Here is an 18,398-nt window from a genome sequence, read left to right as displayed (position 1 = left end):
CTGTGGCCAAGCTCAAGTGCAAAATGAAAAATTACTAGAAGTCAAATTTAAAGCGCTGCAAAAGTGAACACACCCCTTGGCATATTTAGAGGAATGGGCAACTTAAAAGCTGGAGGGGGCCCACAATTTCCCATCAGCTATACCATGCACCTGCTTATAGCCTAAAAGGCAATTTAGATCATTAAGTGGTGGGACAAACTAGAGAGAAAAAAAACAGCATCAAGTACGATGAACATTATTACGGTAACATTTTACCATTGATAGAACCACAATACAGCATATATATATATATATATATATATATATATATATATAATAAGCTATGTCTTAGGATGTTAAATATACGTCATAATGACAAACATTTAAAAGCTGTGGTATTCAGAGGGGGGTAAAAAAGATTCACTTCCACATATTTTATAAAAACACAGCTACATACAATATTCAACGGAGTAGATTTCACTATGCAAACCACACACGAGAACCGTCATACTTGGAACATTTTATTTACTAGCTTGTTAAGATTGCATTTACAGTCATCATTTTAGAAACAAACATCCTTTGTACAGTTATTTTCGAGCAAGATAAAATTGCAAATATCGTATATATACAGTAAGAAACATTAGAATAATGTAAATACGTGTCACCAATGACATGCTTGTTTATTCAACATGCTGCAGTCATTAGCAAAGTGATGTCAATGATGCTCAGATGAGCTGATGCGGCCATTCAAGATCTGCATGTTGCTCGCCTTAAGACCGAATTGGATGTGGTTTGGGTCCTGATTTCTTTTTAATAAATAGTCAGTAGAAGAAGCCATCAGTCTAATGAATGCAGCATGTTAAGACTGCTGAAATGCATTTCAAACCTTTTTCGTAGCCAGAACAACACTCGTCAGTGTCCAATCATTTTTAAAAACAAAAAAAGCACAACTGTGACATACTATATTTTCGACATAAAAAATATCCAATTCAAAATATGGCATTATTTGTCTGCTTGAAGACATAAGCTAACAATTGCGCTTGTCATTGTTACACTTCGTATGTACAAAGAACTGTTACGACAATCCCTTTGTCGAGTGCCACCTAACAACTCTTTACAGTACTTTTTTTTGCTAACACTGTCACATGCCCATATGCAGTCTATCGTAATATCTAGTCTTATGACCATTTAAAAAAATGTTAAAATAAACATCAGTATCAGAAGGTAATCCTTCAGGTAGTACATTTTAATGAATATATTAATAATTTACCAAGGATTAAATATCCCTATCCATTGAGAGGACAAAATGTGTTGTTTTGTTCTGATTCTGTTCAATTTCCCTCCCTTATACTCCCTGAATATGAACGAAAGACCTCCTGTCGAAAGCTCCCATAAATAGATCACAATAAACGAGGAGTGATGGCATCATTGGTCCTTTAAATACTGTTCAATATGCCAGCTGGAATGCTAGTAGAATCTTGAAAACCTGGTGTGGTATAATCAATGGATTCAAAGAAACGCTTCTTTCAGACAATAAATAATAACTATCCTTCATATAGTGCCGCAATACAGTACTCACACGAAGCCTACAGTAATTGCACAGTAACCACATGCACTGAGTTTGATCCAACCTAAGATCGCTACTTTCCATCACTTTGCCATGACTTTCTCCTTCTACACGGCCAGCAATCATACATGAATACTGTTCAGTTGTGGTCCGAGCACGGAGCCCTGCGGAACACCAGTCTTAATAACAACGCAGACAGCCCTCTGGAGTTGCAGTCTGAGGCAAAAATGGACAACCTCCGAGTTTTTGATAGAAGCTACAGCTAGCTAGATCTGTGCAAACAGCTCAAGCGGATATTGGGCTGCGTCCCAATAGAACTCTCCATTATAAGTCTTGACTTTAGGTTGCATTGGTCTCAAAAGGTGAAGCCGGATGTTATGGAGCTATTCGGACAAGATTGGTGTTGGAATCCATGGCAACAAAGCACTGTAGGGAAGAGGTTCTGGCCATAAGCTGGGTCCTTTTGACGGAAAAGTGGCAAGACATTGGATTGTTTCATGTCTGTCTTGCCCACATTTGAGAGTTCTCTCTGAGTTTCATGTTTTTTTTTTTTTTTTTTTTTTTAGAGTTCTCCATCTGAAGGCGGCAAACATAGCTTGAAGAGTCTGTTAAGAGGACAAAACACAGAATTAGGGAATTCAGCCCAAACTAAAGTCATACATTGACCAATGCGTTTATGCAGTACCTTGGTGCTGACGGCGGCATCTGGTCCATTACTTTGAGGTTTTTAGCAGAGAGCTCAACTCTGGCCCCCTGGTGGCAGGCAAGGAAAATATGACATATAGACACACGAAGCTGGAAATTAATTTACAACCCTCGCAAAATATCATATTTTCATTTATTTACTGCAGAGTACTTTGCTGGTATTAGGGGGAAGGCAAGGCAACTTAATTTACGTACGTTATATAGCGCATTTCATACACTAGGTCAGTGGTCTCCAACCACCAGGCCATGGAACAGTACCATCAAATATATTTGATGAAAAGTGACCAGATTATTTGTGTTACATCCACCTATGACTGTCTCTTGATGCGCGTCAAGATTCTAAATGTCTCCGTCTTATAACGCTAATATTAACTTGGAAAAAAAAAATGACACTGTGTAATTTTGTGCTGTGTCTTTAATGCTCAAAAATGCCATAAGAGGGCGCCAAATACCCGGCTAATAGAAAAGAAGTAATAAGTGTCAGTACAGCCTAATACAACTCAGCTGTTGAAAGATCTTTTTGTGTTGGGGAGGAGCTGGGTTATTATTGTAATTTAAGGTGCATATTCACTGCATGATATGAAAGTGTTTGGGATCATGGCTTATGGTGCCGTTACAGTTTAAATTATTATTATTGTTTCTGAAAAAAAAAAAATATTTGTACAAAGGTCACCTGTTTGCGCATGATGTCCATGGTCTGCATGATGCATCGCGGCATGAGGCCGTGGTTCCTCGCAAGAATCATTGCCTGTTCCAGTGTCACACTTAGGGTACTTCTGCAAAGAACAGCGGAAAAAAGATGTTCGGAATAATATCGGAATTAGGGGTGCTCTCTCACAGTGCGACGTCACTGGTGTGCTGACCTCTGCATGCCCGTGGCACACATGGTGATGTGACAGGCTCCAAGGCGATTGCACAGCTCCGAGGACACGCACAACAGGCTGACACCTGAAGGGTGGCCGTGGGCACCCGGGCGCACGTTGACGTAGGACTGCATCAGTCGACAAAGGTCGTCCAACGTGTTGAGGGGTCGGAGTAGCTGTGACATACAAGAGAAAGTCAACTCCTGGCAGTCGGGAAGGCTATAGTGTACCTATGTCAATAATATTTGGAATAGGGTCAGGAGTTGTTGTTGAGGATTTGTCTGATTTGTATGAAAAATATTGTCAATGGTGTAGTATCTGTTACATTCGAAGCACAACTCTTCTGCATTACATCGAAAGCTGTTTTCTATTTTCTAGTTTCTACAGTGTCACAAAATGGCAGATTGTATTACATGTAGAGTGTGTGGTGGTGCTAGCGTTGCCTTAATAGGGTGGGCCAAATTTTTTCATGAATGAACTAAACTCGAGCGACAGTGGACCGTTCAGTCTAATTTTAGGCTCGGTTCACTTTTCAGTTGGCCTGAGAATTTTGAAACATTCCCCCACATAGATGACACTCCAAAAATTGTGTTTGTTCAACCCTTAACATTACATTGACAAAGAGAAGAAAGCCATTTTCAAAAGTTTAGATTGTTCAATAATATGCAAAATAACACCCGCACAAATGGAGTGGCCAATAATTTAAGAATTATCACAAAAATATGACATTTATCAAACATTGAAGTGGGAGTTTTCGACTCGGCACCACTGATGGTGCTAACCAAATTAATTAGAATGTGTGATTTTTTTTTTTTTACATTTGACCAGAAATTTCAATGTTTGTGAACAAAATTATCCAAACACCCCTTCTACTCAATCCATTAATCAGCCAGTACGGGATACTAATAATCAATGACAACTTTAAAACAAAATGCTACAGGCTAGCTCTATGTACTTGAGTATTTTAATCTAATAACAGGAAACTACATCTGCTATCGTCAGTCTGGGGCTCTAAAATGTAATCAGTGCTGAGGTAAACAGTAAATGGAGGTGGTAAAGGACGCTAAAGTGTTGATGTTAGTTGGAGTTAAATGGAGGTTTCTTGACAAGCTAATTTGGTTCCAGCGAGGGAGCAGGACACCAGTCAATCTTACTTTTGCAATGCTCGGTCGAAGATCTCTAACTTCACGGCCCAGTATCTGCGCTTGCATTTATACGTTCAGTCACAACATTGCATAAAGCTCGACTCGGGTTTCACGAGGAGCATAAGACTTGATGTTGGAAAATAGAAAAAGCAATAAAAAGTAAACATACAGACAATAAGAGAAGATTTACCTGATCAATCTTCATAGCTGTGGTGTTTGAGTCTGTGGGGAGATTTGACTTCTCCAAGTAGAAGGCCCTATTGTGACAGCAAAAGTTATGGTGTCAGCGTCTCACTGTTCTAGTTTAAAATCATACAAATCAGATCAAGCTAATACACATCATTAAAATTATTATTATTATGAACTAACTTTGTCCTGCACTGAAAGGACCAAACAAGTTGCACAAACATCGACATAATGATCAATTACTGCTGTCCGTTTGTATTGACGCTACACGGATGCGGCAGTCCAGAAAACTGGGAAGAATTTTTAGACTCATGGATAGAAAAATGGCTTGCAGTTATTCCGCAAAGACAAACAGACAACAAGAGTCTTTCTAAATTATTTTAATGTGAATTTAGCACTGTGTGGACTATCTAATCTCAATTTAACGAAATTGGTGGCGTATTTAAATTGGTCTGTAGCATATCCTCTCTGCTTTTTTTTTTGTTTCTTTTATTCATTTAAATACATCCATCCATTTTCCATGTATCCTCATTTGGGTTGTGGGTGAGCTGCAGCCAACAGAGGACAATATCTAAAATCTAAACAGGACGACTGAAGCCTGGATGCAGACAGCCAACGTCAGAACTGTGGGGTAGATTTGTTACCCACTCACCCACTGTGCACGAACATCCCCCAATACGGAAGAAGGTTACCACAAAATACATGTTCGTCAGGCTTCCACTCAAATAGTCTAGTCGCAAACAAATTTAATTCTAGCGTGTCTGTCAAGCATGTGTTTTGCTGTGGAATGCTTTGATGCTGGATCTTGGAATTCCCAGCACTCTCGAACATTTTCTAATTTTATAAGACACTTCACAACTTTAGGGGAAGTCCGGGAAGAATAGCGCAAGACTTGTTGGAGGTAAGTGCTTTATTTTAACGGAGTGTGTCCTGCTTGGGTACCTGAGTCGGCGGTAGTAGGCTTTGACCTTCTCCAAGGAAACAGCATTGGTGCGCTGCTGGAATTCCTCCATGGCGATGTAGTCCTGCTGGGACACCCCGTCTGGGCGCTCCAGGGCTGGAAAACATGGCAAGGGAAGAGTCAGATCTGTAGAGTTCATCTTTGTAGCATGTGGCTTGCGACAGAGGTTGTCAATTCCAGTTCCAGAAACAAATACCAAACCTTTAAGCCATCCATACATGCAACATTGTTTCCATTTCACGTTTCTGCCTTTATTCCTTTGCTTTTATCCGACTGCAAGTTAACTGAGACCGTAGGCACCGTGATGTCATTTCCAGCCGTTAGCAAGCGGCAGTAAAGTGCAAAATGGCCGCCCCCTGAGATGGATAAATACAGCTGGAGTTTTCAACTTCATTCATGTTCCACCAACACAATACTAATCCAAATACTAGTGTGGGAGAATAGAACATATTATAGTAAAGAACAAGTATAGCTTTCCTGTCCCTTTAACAGTCAATTGATGAAAATAAAACAAAGAAAATTAAAAAAAACTTGGTATGATCATGATCCAAACAAAAACGCACAATTTATTTTGACTGCTGTTCTAATAATGAATCATCTCAATACACACAGATTAATGATTTTATATTAAATTGTAAAATTTGTATTTTTAGTCGTCTCTATATCACCATCCATGTAACAAGTTAAGATTACAAGGCTAATATGCATATTATGATGTTTTAGCATCTATCAGACCATAAGACGCTCATTCTCCCCATCTGCAGAAAACATTGTTTTCCACTAGGGGGCGATGTACACCCTCCATTTCTCTCACAACTGAACCTTAGGCTGCAAGTAGCAGCACTCTTAATAATCACCAATATGAACAACATATGAGCGCTTTCGTTGGATACGTGTTCCAAGCGATAGTCTGGGGAAAATGAATGACTTTTTGACACTTAGCTCCATGATGCATGAGGTAAAGTATTCACATTAGGGTTGAAGTTGGTGGGAAAACAGCAAATGCCTTCAGGAACATTTAATTCAAGTACTTAAATCTGTTAATGACACCAGCTGAGCACTCCAGTGAAGTATGAAGTCGGAGTTGAAAATGTCACAACTTGGGTTTTAATTGATGCTTCCTGAACACCGCTGTAAAATATTCATTAACTGAATAAAGCAACCAGAACACCATGCTTGTGATGAGTTTTGTTCGTCTGCATATTTAGAATTTGTTGAATTTAACGCCTCAGTTTGGACAGATCCGTCAATTTTGGCAGCCGATACCAAAAACTGGTTACACAGAACTAAAATATATATATGCAGAGCGGACATTGTTTAAGTGACATGTTACTCAGAGGAATCAGTTTCCAACAAGAGATTTATCTGCATACCTCTGGTGAAGAGAATGGTGTGAAGTTTGAGGTTCCCTCCATTTTGCAGCCGACTAGGCAGCTCATTGAAGTGCCAGCTATCCAGGCAGAGCGTCACCTTCAGGGCCTGTCGGCTACCTTCCACCTGGTAGCACACGGGGGAGTCTGCAACACACACGCAGACAAAGAGGCGTTATCAAGACATGCTTGAAACACAATTCCGAAATGTGAGAGAGAGCCAATATTTAGATATTGCAAAAATCATGCTGGAACTAGATGTTGATTTGAGCGCACGCAAGCACGGTCTTTGACCAAAAAATGGAAACATTTTACACCCAGAACTGGTTGCCAGTCAATCGCAGGACAAATATGGAGACAACAACCATTCCCACCTGCCAATGAGTGTGAAGTGAAACTTAGAATAATGATGTAATCTAAGTGATGTTACAGTTACGCCGTAGAATGTAACCCGTCCCTTCTCCACAAATCATCTTTGCACTAATGGGATTTTTACAATTGTGACACACCATTCATAAAAGTGAAATGATGACATTTACAAGGTCCCCTTTTGGGTCAGCGTGTTTCCTCAAAAAGCTTTTGAGCACTAAGCATGTAAAAGTGGCTGAGAAGCGTCCGGCAAGGACCTTGTGGTGATTGCACGTCACGGTGCTACAAATAGGCCTGGGTTGTTTGATCAATACTGCCCAATGGGCGTTCGATTGCACTGCAGCGGGTCTAAGTTGTAAATAATGACACAACTTCAGTAAAGTAGTCATAAAATAAACAGCGAAAAATTGTGCTCACGACATGTAGATGGATACGGCAAAGCGCAGAGTTTGCGCACAAGGTTTGAAAGTAGTCGGAATGTTCCATTTGGGCTATAATTGTATATCTTTTTTTTAAGATGCTCCCAACAACAACTGCAGTACATCTAATACTTTCAATGAATTTGAACAAATTCTGAGTATTCATTCTCATTTGAACAAAGTCTGCGGTCAAGTCAAAGTGAGCATATGCACACATAAAAGAACTTTATTCCAATTCAGTTAAAGCATACAGCTGCTCATCACCAGCAGTCTGGTTTGACTGGGCTGGACTGACTGAAGACGTCTTTGTGTCTTACTTGCAACTAGACATTCATCCTCCAGTTGCCTGAACAACACTGTGACTTTGTCCAAGTCTGACAGAGCCGCCTTGGTGTCTTCTAGCATGGTTCGCTCTTCTTTCTGAGAGGGGGAAGAAGGAGTAGGTTGCAGGACAGTTTTGATGCACCAATGGCACAAATGTATTCAAATAAAACTCTTAATCGATTCCTGTCATGTGCTCTAATTTCAAGTACATACACGTATAGAAAATGCGGCATGTTAACACCAGGTTTAGTAAGATTTCTTTCAGTAAATGTTGAATAGAAACCTTTCAACTTGTCCTCACCACATGCGGCGCTAACGTGGACTGCAAGTGCAGCAGCACGCCAATGGCAGATATTTGCTCCAGCCATTTGCGGCTGGTTTCCTTGCTGTCCTCCTGGTACTCGCCGGCGTTGTTGAAGCGGCATCGTAATGCGGCAAGGAGCTGCTCAGCCAGTGTGCACACAGCAGCCGTGGCGGCCTGGCAAAAGATGACGTCGCGCCGAAGCTGCAGAGCTGTGTCTGGGAAAAGAAAGACGCAAAGTGAATGAGTGAGTGAGTGAAGGCAAGTAGTAATTAACAGTAAGTAAGTCATTTTTACTTTGTTGTACTTCTGACAGGATGGACTCACAAAACACTTCACATGGTTCAAATGTAGACTCCCAAACATTTTACAGTTAATATAAGTTCATACAAGGGAAAAAAACTAATCAATTAAATCCAAATAAAATATAAAATAAGCCTGACTGGAATGCCTGGCAGAAAAATATGTGCTGCTTTTTAAAAATGTCCACTAAAGAGGCAGCTCTCAGCTAAAATGGAAGTGCATTCCACATTCTAGGTACAGTATTTAATGTGAAAGACAGCAAGTAAAAGACGGCCAGAATACCGCAGTGACCTAACAGGACAATAAAATGAGAGCAGATGCACCAAATATGGAGGAGTCCAGTCTCGCTTTCTGCTGGCCTGCTTGCTCCATCAACAAGACGGAAATCCATGAACTGACCCAGCCACAATACGAGGCACATCTGCACCAGCTAGATTGAAGATTCACTTCTAGAGCGGCCTTCAAAAGTCTACATATAACAATGTCGTGTCTTGATTCACATTCTTATGAGTTCTTAGTTTTATAAGCCGTCACATGAAAAACAATCACGCTACCTGTGCATTTAAGCAGCGCCAGGAGGAGTTGATTCTTGCCATCTGCAAAAAAAGTAATAATTTGAGTACATACTCTACATGCAGTCATGCTTCCAAAGTATGCACTAGTTGACGTATTTGTGTGGGCGTGTATTTAACAAACCGTCTACAAATCTCTGCAGGCTCTCCACCAGAGTTTTAATAGAGCTGGGAAGGTTCCAAGGGTCCTCCTGGATGTTCTTGTGGATGACATAACGACAACGAACAGTCCAGTCTTCCGTCTGGCGAAACTCTGGCCAGATAAAATCAGCGATATCTGAGTGTGTATCAGCGGCTGGGGATACTATTAAAAGAGACTCTCACACGTACACGTGAACATACACACACAAGTAAATATGAACCTGGTTGGCTGTGGTCAGAGTAAAAGTACTTGGTCTCCTCACAGGCCTTGGTCATGACACTTCCTTTGAGGAGGCAGTTGATGGAGTCAACCTGTGCGCAACACAAAAATAAAAGAAAAATAAACTCAACCAGGAATGTAAACAAGAAGGCAGCCTTAACACAAAACAAAAAACTGAACTGTACTTAAAAAAAAAAACAAATAAGTAACGTTCTTGACTGAGAACATAACAGGCTGTTTGCATAGCCACAAGCGTCACTTTAACGTTTGATAATAGTACATGTTTTACATTTTCCAAATGCCTCCCTCCTCTTCCACAAATAGCACAAGAGAAAGCCCGTGTACCACTAGCAGTACTCAAACCAAAGATTGAGAATCAGAACTTTGGTGCAGCAACACATACAGACAGTTTTATTCCAAAGTGACCGTACCTGGTTGAAAAGGTGCTCGAGGCAGCCGTGCAGCTTGTCCTGTTTGTCTGAGGGGATCCTCATATCACAAGGTAACTCATCCCCTAGCAAGCAGAACACATGCCGTATATCATGTTTATTTTTCCCCCCCGACACTAAATTCAATTCAGCAGGGTGCAGGTGTATTTGTTTCATGTTTTGTTAGCATTTGCTCCAATGAAGGGGGGGGGGGGGGCTGGGTGCAAACTTGCTCGACATTAAGAAACGATACATTTTACAAAACCGATCATATTTCTTGAATATGACTGTGGTCGCACCTCCACTGTCACTTCTTCGCGCATTAACCTTATATGTACACAATGGTTCGTCCTGGCTGGTTAATCAATATTATTGTGCAATAAAGAAGATAAGATCATTGGTCACCATGGCAACCACAAATATACGCTATTCAGCAAATTGATGCAAATTGGTGGACCACTCACAGCATATAGAGTTTTATTCAAAATCAATTATTAAATATTGGAGCATTAAAGTGTGACATCATAATCATATACTTGTGACAAATAAATGAAACCAAGAAGTAGAATTTGGATTAATATTTGACATTCACGCAAAGAAGAACTGCACCCAAGGGCGTCAATAGTTGTTAGTGCAGAATTGTTTGTTTGTGCCAATGACACATTTTTCTCTGCGTTGGCTCTCACATTGGATCAGGACGTTATTCGCCAATGTGGCCAAAAGCCAGGCAGAAAATTTTCAAAAAGAAAGGACTGAAAGTGTGTGAAAGCAGATAAAAAGACAAGAGTGTGGCATTTTGGATGAATACCGAACAGCAAAAAAGCACTGCCCTACATTGTGTCTTCAGCTTATTGTTACCTGATCCCATTTCGTCACTCCCCAGGTACGAGCTGTTACTCCTCACACTCGTGTAGGACAGGACGGAATCTCGGTTGCTGTTGCATTCACTGACATAAAAGCAGATAAAAACAACAACACACAGTTAAAATGCGACATACAGCTAAAGGCGTCATTCCGCTCTGCAACCACAGTAGAAGTATGCCAAGCTTTATCTTGTAATTATACAGTCAAATACGTTTGTGATTGTAAATGTCTTTTTTGTGATTTACGCTATACCAAAGATAATGAAATGTTTCTCGCTGAAGCAACAACCAAAGAGGCTTTCAATAAAGCGTTGCATTAAAAGTTCGAATGACTTCATCCAACCATCCATCCATGACTTCAACATGGAAAACAGAACTAGAATATAGTAAATGCGCATCCCCGTTTCTCTTTTTTTTTAGTTTGGTATTTATAGGCATATGTAGACTTGATCCAACAGGATTTGCAGGAGCACACTGACGATTTCTGTGTCTTAAATTATACATCAATTTTAATTGTGCGCACTTGAGCGGCTTAGAGGTGGCGCAAATGATTCACAGAGTGCGAAATGACGGATGGCCTCGCAGTACGTCTACCGCGCGACAAGGCTGCCTTTGTCTTCCTGCACAGGAGGGAAGCTATGGCCAGTTATCACCTGGCTGTCTGTGTGGTGCTCCTTAACGTGTGTGCGTGCGAGTCTGCTTGGTGGGGGTGGGCAGGATGGCAGCAATTAAGCGGGCAGTGTTAACACAGCAATCTGTCACCGCTTTGGTGGCTCAGGTTCACCATTCACTTTTTATTCACTGGCGCACTCAAACGCGCAAGTTTTTTATGCCGGCAGTAAATATAGTAAATACAAGTATTTCACAATTTACACTATAAGAGTATAAATATTGACAGGATACTCAGATGTATAACTAAATAGAGATGCAAGTCCTAGTGAAAGTTAATAATATAGTGGACAGCTGTGTATTTTAGTAATTACAGTAACAGAGAACAGACGGCATTGCCAAAACAATCTGACTTAAAACATTGTAACATGCACGTCAGCCCTCTAGGTGATGATGTCACTGTATAATTTCAGTTTATTCAAAGCCCATATTATTTTAGAGGAAGAGAAAAAAACGGAAGCAGGAGACCAATAAAAAAAAAAAAACAAATTGAAGACTCCTCAAGGGATCAACAACATGCTTCAAACTCACTACTACTCGTCTCAAATGAATCAGGATTCACATCAGAGATTCAAAACCCATTTCATGGCAGTTTGCCGATCACGATATCTGCTGCACACTTAGTCCCATTTATTATCACCCGTCTGTGAGCATAAACCACTTTCATCTTGTCTCCTTTTTCTAATAGTACAACTCTCAACACTACACAAGACGGATGATTAATAAATCTACTCCCCAGTGCGCTCTCCTAGCGTTATCTTCAAGTTATTGTCAAACGAGTGCGTAAACAAACAAAGCCTGGCCTACATTTCCCATCACATCCTATTGCAATAAGGTAAGTTCCACACGTTGTGGTGGAGTCGTAATGAGAGACTGGGCCAGAAGGCCGCACCCCAAACGCTTGGCTCGATTAGAGACCGTCCCAACGCACCAACGACCAATAACTACATCTTTGTGGGTGGTGGAGGGCGGGCCTCAGTGGGACACACACGCACACACTCGAGTGAGCTCACAACAAGCAAATTACATAACCAGATCAGACCAAAACATTTTGAAGTCATTTTTAGCCCTACAATCTTAAATTAAGATGCCAACATCTGGAATGAATTGTCAGGCTCCGAAGAGGGGAAATGAGCTGCATTATGGGTTTGTGAAGTCAGTAAACGAGTTGAAACACTTGCTCATGTTTAATCCAGGAGTGAGACAAGACGTTCCTGTGTCTCCAAGGACTTGAGCATCCAATATTTGGAAAATGTTGCAGAATGAGTAACATTCACAGGCATCAATATACTTTAAGCTATACTGAAATCTCAAGTCACGATTCAGTCACCTGTAGGAGTCTCTGTAGCTCATTGTGTCATGACCCGAGTCCTCCTGGTCCTCCTCGTTCACTTTGAAGCAAACCCTTTTGATGCCACCTTGCTCCACTTTGTCCTGGTCGCAGCTATCCTCAGAGGGGCCCAAAGAAGGGGGCTGGCCTGTCTCATAGACAGGAGCCTCTCCTCCACCTGTCTGGATCTGTGTGGGCTCGGTGATGGATGACAAGAGACTGCAGAAATAAAAGAAAAAATGTTCCGTTCAAAAAAAAAAAAAAGAATCTGACAAACAGAGTTATTTTGGAATTATAATCATGTATACGGCATTATGTCACAAGACAAAGACTCCCTCCCAGTCAAAGATTGCACTCAATGTTGCATGTTACACCCCTTCCTCGGTACAGACTCACAATGAGCACGGATTTCTCTCTTCTATTCATGTGCTGACCAGGCCCATAAATATTTTGGGCCTGAGGAATGTGCTTTTTATAAATCGTCAGCCTTAAACAAGGAAAAGAGCACAGCAAAAAAAAACAAAAAAACGCTCAAATGATGACGTGGGCTTGGCTGCTCCCGACTCTTTCCACAGAGTTTTCTAAATATCATTGAGGAGGCGAGACACGCAACGTCTATGCCAATGTTTTGATAAGATAAGTCAAGACTTCCTGTCGAATGAAAGACGAGAGAACAATCAACCGTTCCTACTTACACATCTATCTGAGCCACATATTGCTTCATTTCTCGAACAGCGACATCCAGGCGGCTGTACAAGTGAAGGTAGGCGTCCTGCGTCTCCGTGTCCTCCTGCTTGAGCAAAAAGCTCAAGCCGCCTTCGCCGTGACCTCGACTGTCCATCAAACTTTCGCCCCCATTCATGGACTCCTCTCCGTCCTCCCCATCCAGGCATGAAGAGTTCCAAGAAGGCGCTCCCATGCTTGTCACACAATGCTGGGTGTGTGACATCGGGTTCAGTTGGGCTGTATGTGAAAAGTAGAGTAGATGAATGCGTCGCATAGAAGAGTCGAGGAAAATTATATATAGATGAAAACAGAGGCATGAAAGATTAAAAAAAAAGAGTACACCAGTAGAGTAGCTTGGAGTAAGAGTAGAGTAAAAAAAACAATAGAGAGAAGATTTGATTAATACAGATTAAAGTACAATGTTGGACTAACAGAGTGGAGTAGCGCACACAATATGAAAATGCAGACGTGTGAAGAGAAGAATCAAGTTCTATAAAATAGGGCAGTGTCGAGAACACTTGTGGGCAGCGGTAGGTGAAAAACAGACTTGACTGTCTGACATTGATATCCACAACAGATGTTTCAACGTATGAAGCAACACTTTTGTCTACGTTCCTTTTAAGGAAGAGTTTGTTGACATACAGCGCTAAGTCAAATGTTTTCTTACGTTAAAAGACCAAATAAGCTGCCGTAACCTGAGAAATGCTGCTTTGGGCCCAGAGTGAGTATTATTAGTAACTTTGACATAAAGCAGCGTCTCGTGCTCTATTTTTAAAACTTACATTATTTAGATGAATGAGAACATCTGTTCAATGCAACTGCAAGGCAGATGTTTGATGGAGCACGAGCAAGGCCCGAGGAACAACTTAAGACATGTTGTCTCGACAGCTGCTTTGCATTTACATCTCATGAGACTATTTCACTATTTAGAAAGCCAAAAAGTCAATCTACAACTAATAAAAGAAAAATTTGATAACACCGCTATTGTTTTGTGGAATTATTGCGTGAAGACTTTTCTTTCCATGTACACGCAACATCTATTTTTCTCTACCGCAGCACCATCACATTCCTACGTTGGCAAATGACACCAGTCACTTCTCGTGTCAATAGCAAGAACGTGGCCGAGGGCTAATGGGGTCCGAAGAGCGAAGCACTCTTCGAATTTACTACGGGAATTGCTGTAGCGAACTAATGGCATTCCATTCCCTGCACTGTGGGATTTAAATGGCCATAAAGGTCAATTAGCCAGAGTGATCGCTGAGCTGCTGTTAAGTCGCCTATTACTGCCCGTACCATCACGGACTGATCTCAAAGGATTAAAAGGAACACTGCATTGTTATGACCAAGCTAACTAAAATCGGATGAAATGTCCGGCGCTTTCAACATTGTGTGCATTTATTAATCAATAAATAGGGTGCTACCTTGATCCGGGTCGAGACCATAGAGAGAGTTCTTCCGTCCAAAGCGGATGCTAAAGGTCCTGCCGGCAGAGGTAACACTTTTGGGGTAGGAAACCTGCATCAGGTTGATGTGGAAGTTGGTCGGAACAAAGTCCATGCAGCTCAGCGGGTGGCTTCGATTGCTAGCTTGCCTCAAGGTGGGCCAGGCCATGTTTCGAAGTTCCAAGGAAAACTGGGAGGAAATATTGGAAATACAACAAGGATTTAAGAATTTTGCACAATTCTTAATTAGCTCTGTAGCAGAAAAAGGTAAAAAAAAGGTTTTAAATTGTGATTTAATTTTTGAAGGGGAAGAAAACTAATGAAAGCTACCTGGCCCTTTGCGGAAAAAGGACTAGGCTCCCTTTTTAAATCATGAATCAAATGTAGATTATCAATTTCTTTTTAAAGCCGAGTTCATTTTCACTCACCACACCCAAGACTGATTACCTCGAGACCTGGTCAATCAAGAACTCACTTAAATAGAACCAGTCTGATCAAATTGAAGTCCGCCAAAAGATCTCAAAAAGATGCAACAAAATCCCATGATTCAAAGAAATTCAGGAACAGATGAGAACTGAAGTAATTGACATCTACCAGTCTCCGGAAAGGGGTACAAATCAATTTCTAAAAATGTAAGTGACATTGGCTGCCAGGATGGCCGAGTGGTCTAAGGCGCCGCGTTCAGGACCCAGTCTCCCCAGGAGACCTGGGTTCGAATCTCGAATTTCCCCATTGTGGGACTAATTAAGGGAATATTATTATTATTATTATTATAAGCAAACCCACTATGGGAACCATTATCTACAAATGGAGAAAACATGGAACAGTGGTGAACCTTCCGATGAGTGGCCGGCCAACAGAAAAAAAACCAACAGCAATTCATTGAAGAGGTCACAAATGAGGACTGGACAAATGCAGAACTACAAGCCTCCTTTGTATCAGTTAACATCAGTGATGACTCAACAACATGGATAGAATGGGGAAAAATGTCATTCATGACAGAGTTCCGAAGCAAAAAGCACAGCTGATTACAACCAATCTTGGGATGCTTTGTTAGTCCAGGACTTGGATGACTTGCTGAGAGTAATAGAAGCATTCACAAGAGAGAATATTCCGTCATCAGTTCATGATCTCAAACTAAAGCACACTTGGATTCTTCAGCAGGACAAACATAAAACACACCAGTAAAGCTGAATAGCTTAAAAAAATGATAAGATTTGTGAATCCGATTTAAATTATGTGGCACGACTTTAAATATGACGTTTATCCTTGAAAACCAGTCGGTGTTGCTGAAGTGAAGCAATTTTGTAATGGAAGAGTTGGCCAAAATATATAGAAACAAAAAGAAAATCTGAAATTCAACAATAGGGTTGTTTATTTTTCTTCTTTAAACGGCAAACATAGATTGCATCAACGGAGCCTTTGCTGTTGAAATTATGATTTACCAGATTACCCGTCCTAAATGAAGGATGTTCAAATTCATTGAGAAATGACAGTAACATTCACATGAGCACAAAAGACATTTGAAGACAGTATGTCTTAACGGGAAGCCAGCCACAATAACCATGCTCAACTCATGTTCATGAAACAAGACCAGTGTGCTTCCATACCTGCTGGTAGCTGTTGATGCGCCATCGGATGCTCTCCAGTTTGGTGTCACAGATGTGCCTGAACTCATACTGTGGCATCGTGACCACTTTGTCACTCTGCGAGATGAGCTGGCTGCAGTTACGAACAAACAGCCTGTCATCACTGGAGAATGCCTCGAGGATCTGCGTAGACAGTATAGAAGTTAAGGGAATATACACAAGTATATAACATATTTATAATGAAGAGTGAATCCAAAATACTATTTTTAGACGAGTAAAACCTGCTAACAACCTTCGCAGTGAGGCTAAAGCAGCCCTTGGGCTCCATTATCTTCTCCAGGACATGGCTCTTTATCCCAGCAGTGCTGACGTATTCATAGAGCACCCCATGCTCCAGGTGGACATTGTCCACAGTCAGGTTGACCAGCGGTGTATCATCTGAGATGGAAAGCCTTCCCAGTCTATAATCTGTGAGCCAGAGAGAAAGAAAGAAATATTTCCTGCCCTCAAGCAAAGCATCAGACTGTTTAACAAATGGTGATAGGATTTATATCGTCCACGTGTACATTTCTAGACAAGCGACAAGCCGTGTGCTGTCCAGGGGGAATTGAGCAGTGACTAAAAAAAAGTGTGCAACTGAATTATATCTCAAGTGACTCTTGAAATGTTGTTTCTTTTAAATATCAAAAATATTTGACTAAGAATCGAGGAAAATTAATAATTGCAGCATGCACTCGGAGTAGCAACAGCTTGAAACAGTGAGTTCCTGTTGAAATTAAAAGACATCTGCTTAGTTCAAACGCTCGCATAAGTCTCTGGCGACTTAGTTAAAAAAAAATGGAGTGCTGTGTGATTCTGTTGCACTCCACTCCTGTAGGTGGCACTAATGAGTGCCGGTTTTCACACATAGCATCATATCCAGGGGAAGGGACAAGTGAAAAAAGATTCCTTGATTTGCACTTTTTGCAGACCTGCACTGAGATTTAATGTTTTAATTTTATTATCGACCCATTTTCCACCCATCCATTTTGTGCATTCTGCTTTTGTGTAATCCTGCCAAATAACTAACGCTAACTAAAAGGTATATTGCACGTGACTGTAATAGAGTGCTGCAGAGAATGCTACAGACTGCAAACAAACTTCTAAACTGGAATTCTTTTCAGCATAGACACAAGACGTAGACATTAATAGTCTCAGGCACTCCAGATGGAAAAAATATGTAATGAGCTCACGTTATGGTTGCATTTTTACTCAATCTTCAATAAGACAAGCAGCTTTAGCCCACAGGTGAAAATTAAATGGATGAACCACAAATGAGTCTCAAAGTAGTACAAACCAAAGAAGGGAAAAACGCGCATAATGAGTCACCTGTTCCATTGGTGCCATTTTCCTCACTGTGGTCGGAGCCATTTTCGACAGGGTAAGGCCTGAACGAACTCCCGTCCTTTTCAGCTGAAGCTCGATGGCCTTGAAGCTCTTCCACATCCTCAAAAGCACGGTACACCCACTGACACTAAGGAGGCAGGAGAGCAGAGATTAACACTTAATAGGATATTTACCAACAAATTTATAACTGTTAATTTTTCATAACATCGGGTGCATCCACTGTCCAATTTCTATATATGCACGTAATAAAGGGAATTAAGAAACTCCACCGAGAGTTCGGTTCATGTTCCACCACAAACTCCGCAGTGCAATCAACCACATGAACAACATCCTGTTAATTCATCCTGATATCAAATGAAGCTGCAACCATTTAGTGAAACAAATCCAAAAAGGATTCACACTTTGGCTGAGCCTGCTCATTGGGAGTGAGCGAAGAGGATTTGGAAAGAGAATAGTGGGCGGGCATGACTGAAAGAAAACAAAACACTTCAGTGCACTTAACACACTGAGGAGACGTCCCACTCTGTGTGAAACCCTGTG

General features: G+C 41.1%; 1 protein-coding gene across 3 annotated transcripts in view; it reads right to left on the bottom strand.

Annotated features, from left to right (window-relative positions):
- Positions 1-487: 487 nt before the first annotated feature.
- prex1 (phosphatidylinositol-3,4,5-trisphosphate-dependent Rac exchange factor 1) overlaps positions 488-18,398 on the bottom strand; it is a 79,216-nt gene continuing 61,305 nt past the window's right edge. For 2 of the 3 annotated variants that reach the window (XM_088290561.1, XM_088290562.1), the window contains exons 22-42: positions 17,841-17,985; positions 16,765-16,940; positions 16,494-16,655; positions 14,863-15,073; positions 13,411-13,678; positions 12,716-12,934; positions 10,712-10,800; positions 9,857-9,939; positions 9,427-9,517; positions 9,189-9,317; positions 9,047-9,088; positions 8,190-8,407; positions 7,882-7,984; positions 6,780-6,923; positions 5,388-5,502; positions 4,450-4,516; positions 4,269-4,313; positions 3,115-3,290; positions 2,925-3,027; positions 2,232-2,299; positions 488-2,151 (exon numbers count right to left, since the gene is read on the bottom strand). In XM_088290561.1, the coding sequence (XP_088146687.1) occupies positions 2,109-2,151; positions 2,232-2,299; positions 2,925-3,027; positions 3,115-3,290; positions 4,269-4,313; positions 4,450-4,516; positions 5,388-5,502; positions 6,780-6,923; positions 7,882-7,984; positions 8,190-8,407; positions 9,047-9,088; positions 9,189-9,317; positions 9,427-9,517; positions 9,857-9,939; positions 10,712-10,800; positions 12,716-12,934; positions 13,411-13,678; positions 14,863-15,073; positions 16,494-16,655; positions 16,765-16,940; positions 17,841-17,985 (2,697 nt within the window). In that variant the 3' untranslated portion in view covers positions 488-2,108. The remainder of the gene's footprint in view (positions 2,152-2,231; positions 2,300-2,924; positions 3,028-3,114; positions 3,291-4,268; positions 4,314-4,449; positions 4,517-5,387; positions 5,503-6,779; positions 6,924-7,881; positions 7,985-8,189; positions 8,408-9,046; positions 9,089-9,188; positions 9,318-9,426; positions 9,518-9,856; positions 9,940-10,711; positions 10,801-12,715; positions 12,935-13,410; positions 13,679-14,862; positions 15,074-16,493; positions 16,656-16,764; positions 16,941-17,840; positions 17,986-18,398) is intronic. The other variant, XM_088290563.1, reaches the window with a different exon arrangement.

This window comes from Idiotropiscis lumnitzeri, chromosome 3 (assembly GCF_059441095.1).
Source record: "Idiotropiscis lumnitzeri isolate Australia: NSW breed Sydney's pygmy pipehorse chromosome 3, RoL_Ilum_1.0, whole genome shotgun sequence".
Lineage (NCBI taxonomy): Eukaryota > Metazoa > Chordata > Actinopteri > Syngnathiformes > Syngnathidae > Idiotropiscis > Idiotropiscis lumnitzeri.
The sequence above is the reverse complement of the archived record's forward strand: the minus strand, read 5'-3'. Positions and strand labels throughout refer to the sequence as shown.